The sequence below is a fragment of the Castanea sativa genome, chromosome 1 (assembly GCF_040712315.1).
Source record: "Castanea sativa cultivar Marrone di Chiusa Pesio chromosome 1, ASM4071231v1".
Classification (NCBI taxonomy): Eukaryota; Viridiplantae; Streptophyta; class Magnoliopsida; order Fagales; family Fagaceae; genus Castanea; species Castanea sativa.
This window is the reverse complement of record NC_134013.1, coordinates 30,390,599-30,396,598: the sequence shown is the minus strand read 5'-3', so window position 1 is coordinate 30,396,598 and position 6,000 is coordinate 30,390,599. Positions and strand designations below refer to the sequence as shown.

General features: G+C 46.9%; 1 protein-coding gene across 1 annotated transcript; it reads right to left on the bottom strand.

Annotated features, from left to right (window-relative positions):
• Nucleotides 1-3,766: 3,766 nt before the first annotated feature.
• LOC142624692 (uncharacterized) lies at nt 3,767-5,323 on the bottom strand. The gene is made up of 2 exons (XM_075798404.1): nt 4,430-5,323; nt 3,767-3,994 (listed from the first exon to the last, which is right to left on the bottom strand). Exons 1-2 carry the CDS (start codon nt 5,321-5,323, stop codon nt 3,767-3,769), a joined length of 1,122 nt encoding a protein of 373 aa, XP_075654519.1.
• Nucleotides 5,324-6,000: the final 677 nt, after the last annotated feature.

The following is a 6,000-nucleotide window of genomic DNA, read 5'->3' as shown; positions in this document are numbered from 1 at the left end:
CTTCCAATCAGGCCGTGAGCCCGAGGAGGGCCTATCCTGGTCGTCAGAAAGGGAAACGTCAACTCCTTCTTCTGACGAGGAAGTAGGGAGTTCTAGAGAAAGTGAGGCAAGCGAGGACGGTGGGGAGGAGAGGATAGGTGACAGAGACCAGAGGATCAATGAAGAAAAAGGAAGTACTAGTGACGGGGGTGGGAGTGATGGTGAGGAGGAAACCTTAGAGAGTACCTTGGGAGCCTCTGGCGATGACCGTCCCTTCATCCTACCCCCGGAATGGTCCGTCAACAAATTCCTTCCGACGATGTCGGAAAATATTTTCAAAAATTTGCGGTCCCGTTATCAAATACCAGATAATATCCCAATCCGCCTCCCCGAGGAGGGTGAGAGATGTTATTCGGGACGAACCGCGGATGTTGGCATGTATGATGCCATGTTCGCTGCTGGATTAAGACTACCACTGATGGCGTTACATTGTCAACTGGCTAATTTTCTGGGGATATTTGTTAGCTAGATTGCCCTTAACGCCTAGCGAACCTTCATTGGTGCCGAGATCCTGTGGGGTCATCTGAGTGGTGGGAACCGTCAGTTAACCCTGGACGAGTTCTTTTGGTGCTACCGCCCTCAGCATATCTCCTCGTCAAAGGGGGTGTATCATTTCGCAGTAAGGGAGAAAGAGTTAAAGTTGGTATCGGACATGCCTGATTCCAATAGAAAGTGGAAGGGCAGATATTTCTTCGTAGAGGGGACGAACTGGGTATGTTGTCAGGAGGAGTGGGAGTCAATGCCTCATGGTATGTCAGGAACTCAGGTTGATCCCGTCTGTTTTTTTTTACTTCGTCCTTCTGTTTGGTCCTTAACCCCGTCTCCTTTTTGTTTCAACTAACAACCGTCCTCACATTACCGTGGAACAAGAGGATTTCATCCATCGGGTGACGGCTATCCCTTTAGACGAGCGGAAGTGTCGGGACCTAATCACACTAGATACTTTACATTTGTATTGTGGTGGTCTCGAGCCGATGGAGGAGGCTTGAAAATTAAACGCTTATTCTTGTCGGCGTGAGTATCTCCCAATTTCTTTCGTCTACATCCTGACGCTGTTTCTTTTCTAACCCTCTCTATCTTTTGCAGAAATGGAGTCAGCCAAGCAAAGAGTATGGGCTACCGCTGCTGCCAAGAAGAAAGAACAGGAGAAGGCCAGGGGTGAGTCGACATCGCCGCCTGCCCTAAAGTCTGCCGGGAAGGCAAGAGCCAAGAGGAAGACTGACGGCAAGGATGACCGTTCCGGGAAGAAGGTTGCCATGACTCCTGGGGATAGATCTTCAAAGAGGTCGTCACCTCCCAAGTCCGTCCATGGGGCAGGCAAAGGGCCGATGACCTCATCAGGCCCTGTCAGCCAGGGGTCCGTCCGCCGCCTTTTAACCCACAAAGATTATGCCGTAGAGGTGATGGAGTCTATTTTAAAGGATGAAGAGATGGACCCTTATGCTGAGCAAGCAACGGACGAGACAGGGGCATTAGGCCTATTTGATCTTACTCGGGTATGCCTTTCTCTTTATTTTGGTGCTCGACTAGTTTTAATGTTCTGACGTTGTTTCTTCTTTGGCCATGTAGGCTATGGTTCATATGAAGGCTTTGTTAGAGAGGTGCTCTGCCAAGGATGGGGTGATTGCCCGTCTTCATGAGCGTATCAAGTACTTAGCTGAAGGTCAAGCGCAATACAAGGATGCGAACCGTGTCCTGGGTATGGAGCTGAAGGATTTAAAGGAGAAGCTGGTGGAGGAAAGTCGTCGACCAAAGCTGGAAGAAGAAGCCAAGCTGACGGCGGAAAAGGAGCTGAAGTCCATCGTAGTTTACGTGGAAACGGCTAGGAGCGATGCTGTGACGGATTTTAAGGACTCGTCATCCTTCATAGATGCTTGTGCCGCCTACTATGGTGACGGGTTTGAGGATTGCTTGAAACAAGTAAAATTTGTTTATCCTGACTTGGATTGATCCAAGATTTCCATGGATGAGTCTATCCCGTCAACTCCTGCAGGCAACACCGTCAATGAGGAAGGTGACGATGCTAACCAGAGGAATGATAGCGTCGTTCTTGCTCAGCCAGCCGCAGACAAGCCCGTCACTTCAACTCCAGCAAATCCTCATGGCAACGATCTAAATGCCGTCAGCCCTTCTATTCCTGGCGCCTAGCCTTTTATTGCCGAAGGTGACTGAAGGTCTCAAGATCCCCTCCACTTCATGAACTTCAGCATTTCTTTCTTTTTTGTAAAGTGTAGATAAATTTTAATGTTTGACGCTCGATTCTCTGGGCTTTTGTAAAGACATTATTTATGTTAATCTTAATATGTTGTTTTATATTCGAGGCATATTTCTCTCTTTTATTTAAGTTAAAACCACTTGCTCGTGATGAGCCCATCAGCCTATGGGCGACGATGTTGTTTTTCTGCTATTTATTAAAGTAATAACGGCGTCAGCCTTCTTTTAGCTGAGACTTCGAGTCGTTTTTATCAATCCGTCAACCTTATGGGCGACGACGTCGAATCAAAACTTAGTTGTATGCTTGTCAGCTTTTAACGGCATCAGCTTTCTTAGCTGATTCAATACAACTTATTTGTTTGCCATATATCCGTCATTTTTACGAGCAACATTGTCAGCTTTCTTCATTTTACGGGCAACGACGTCAGCTTTCTTTTAGCTGATTAATAACTTATTTTAAGTCGCCGCCATATACTCGTTAGCCTCTAGGGGTAACAGTGTCAACTTTCTCGGCTGACACTTATTTAAAATTTGTCTTTATATACCCGTCACTTTATGTGTGACGGCGTCAGCTTTTTCGGCTGACACTTGTGGGTGATAGGTTTAGCTTTCCTCTTTGTTGATTATTCATCAGCTTCATGGATTTTAGTAAGTTTATTTATTTTGTAGGTTTTATAACGAATTTGCTCTCTTTTTGGACGTTATACTGAACCCGTCTGCTTGTTGTCCTCGTCCACTTTGTGGCCTTGGTAGTGGATTCGTCCACTTTGTGTACTTAGTGATGAGGTCGTCCATTTTGTGGACTTAGCGGTAAGGTCGTCCACTTTGTGGACATAGTGGTAGATTCGTCCATTTTGTGGACTCAACAGATAAGGTCGTCCACTTTGTGGACTTTAGTGGTAAGGTCGTCCACTTTGTGGACTTAGTGGTAGATTCGTCCATTTTGTGGACTCAAAAGACAAGGTCATCCACTTTGTGGACTTTAGTTATAAGGTCGTCCACTTTGTGGATTTAGGTAATGCTGTCTCCTTGAAGACATAACAAATTTACTAGTCGTTTCTGAATAAAACTCCTCTTATTATGATGAATGCATAAGTAGAACATTGTTCCAAAAAGAATAAACTTTTAGCCATTTGGGCTTAGAATGTATTGTAGACAAGAATAAACTAGGACAAATAATTAAAAGACATAAACTGGAAATGAGGAGTAGTGTTCTTCGTGCTATCTTTTACTGGTAGTACTTCCTGAGATGCTCGGCATTCCATGGGTGGCGTAGCCTTTGCCCATCAAGTGTCTCTAAGTGATAGGTGCCCTTTCTTAGCCATGATGTTATCTTGTAAGGTCCTTCCTAGTTTGGGCCAAGCTTTCCTTGTGCGGGATCTCTGGCGGCACCCATCACTTTCCTTAAAACGAGGTTTCCGACTTTGAAGTCTCGGTGTTTGACTTGGGAGTTGTAATGCTTGGCCATGAGGTCCTGGTATCGTGTGAGTCTCTGCTCAGCCATCGCCCTGACCTAGTCAACTAGATCAAGCTGTAGACGTAGTTCTTCGTCATTTCTTCCCTCGTTGTGATTGTCCACCCTGTAACTCGTGAGGCCAATCTCGGCTGGGATGACCTCTTCACTCCCGTATGTTAGCTGGAACGGAGTTTCTCCCGTAGGAGTCCTTACCGTCGTTCTGTATGCCCATAGTACGCTGGGCAGCTCCTCAAGCCATATGCCATTTGCCCCCTCAAGCCAGGTCTTGATGATTAGAAGCAAGGATCGGTTCGTGACTTCAACTTGTCCGTTTGCTTGAGGATGGGCTGGGGAGGAATAGTGGTTCTTGATTCCTAGCTCTAAGAAAAAGGCTCGGAAGGAGTTGTTGTCAAATTGCTTACCGCTGTCCGAGATCAAGACCCTTGGAATTTCGTACTCGTAAATAATGTTTTTCCATACGAAGCTCCGTACATTCTTTCCAGTGATCGTGGCTAAGGCTTCAGTTTCGACCCATTTGGTGAAGTAGTCGATGCTGACAACGAGAAACTTCAGCTGCCTTGCTGCTATTGGGAATGGTCCCATGATATCCAACCCCCACTGGGCGAATGGCCATGGGGCGGTTATTGGGATCAATTCTTCCGCCGGCTGTTTAATGATATTGCTGAACTTTTGACATTTGTCGCAAGCTTTTACATAAACCTGGGTGTCATTTTGCATTGTCGGCCAGTAGTATCCGGCCCGAATCAACTTATGTACCAATGACCGCGACCCTGAGTGGTTGCCGTATATCCCCTCGTGTACTTCTCTCATGACATAGTCTGCTTCTTTGGGGCCTAAACATCTCAAGTACGGTCGAGAGAAGCCCCTCTTATACAGGACGTCCTTCATCACGACAAACCGTGCTGACTGGACCTTCAGCTTTCTTGCGGCCTCCTTCCCGTCAGGCAGCGTGCCATCTTTTAAGTAGGAGATCAAGGGGGTGGTCCAATTGTTTTCGGAACCAATCTCCTGTATATTGACAACGTCTATTAGTGGTGAAGGCTGAATAAAAGAGAGTACCTTGTCGAGGGTGATCATAGACTCTGCAGACGCGGTTTTGGCAAGACGGTCGGCCTGCTCGTTTTCTCCTCTTGGGATTTGGACTATCTTGGTCTCCAGCTCATCTACCCTTCTCTTCGCTTGCTCCCAGTACTTCTTCATCTTTTCGCCCTTGCACTCATACTTGCCGTTCACTTGGCTTGTGATGACCTGGGAGTCGCAGTGAATAACCACGTTCATGGCTTCTACAGCCTTGGCGAGGTCTAAACTTGCTATCAAAGCTTCGTACTCAGCTTCATTATTAGTTGTAGGGAAATTGAGACGAATCATACATTCGATCTCATCGCCTTCTAGAGATATAAGTACAATCCCTACTCCACCAGCCTTCTTATTGGACGACCAATCTGTAAAAATGCTCCATTGGGGATTTTCTGCCCCCTCGTCTTCTGCACTGGCGAACTCTGCAATGAAGTCGACGATCGCTTGTCCCTTGATGGCGGTGCGAGGGTGATACTGTATGTCAAACTCGCTCAACTCTATTGACCATAATGCCATTCGCCCGGCAGCTTCAGGACTGTCCCATTGCTTGTCGTAAAGGTTTGTCAGTTAGGACGACTATCGTATGGGCTTGGAAGTATGGCTTGAGTTTACGGGCCGCCGTGACTAAAGCAAAGGCGAGTTTTTCCATGAGGGGATATCTTTCTTCTGCACCATGTAGGGCCTTGCTGGCGTAACACACGGGCCTTTGGGCCCTGTCGTCTTCTCTAACTAAGGCCACACTGATGGCGGCCGAGGAGACGGCCAGATAGAGGAAGAGTTCTTCTCCTAGTTGTGAGGGACTTAGTAACGGCGGTGAAGAGAGGTAGACCTTCAAGTCTTCGAATGCTTGCTGACATTCGGTCGTCCATTCAAAAGACTTCTTCAGTGTGCGGATGAATGGTAGACACCTATCCGTTGCCCTTGATACGAATCTATTAAGTGCGGCGACCTTGCCATTAAGGCTTTGTACTTCCTTTATATTTTTAGGAGGCGTCATCCCCATTATGGCTCGAATCTTGTTCGGGTTAGCCTCGATACCTCTTTGGGATACCATGTACACTAAGAACTTTCCCGCCGTCACTCCGAAGGCACACTTGCTTGGGTTAAGCTTCATGTTGTAGGAGCGAAGAGTATCGAAGGTTTCTTTGAGATCTTCCAAATGATCTTCTTCCCTTCGACTTTTCACTAGCATG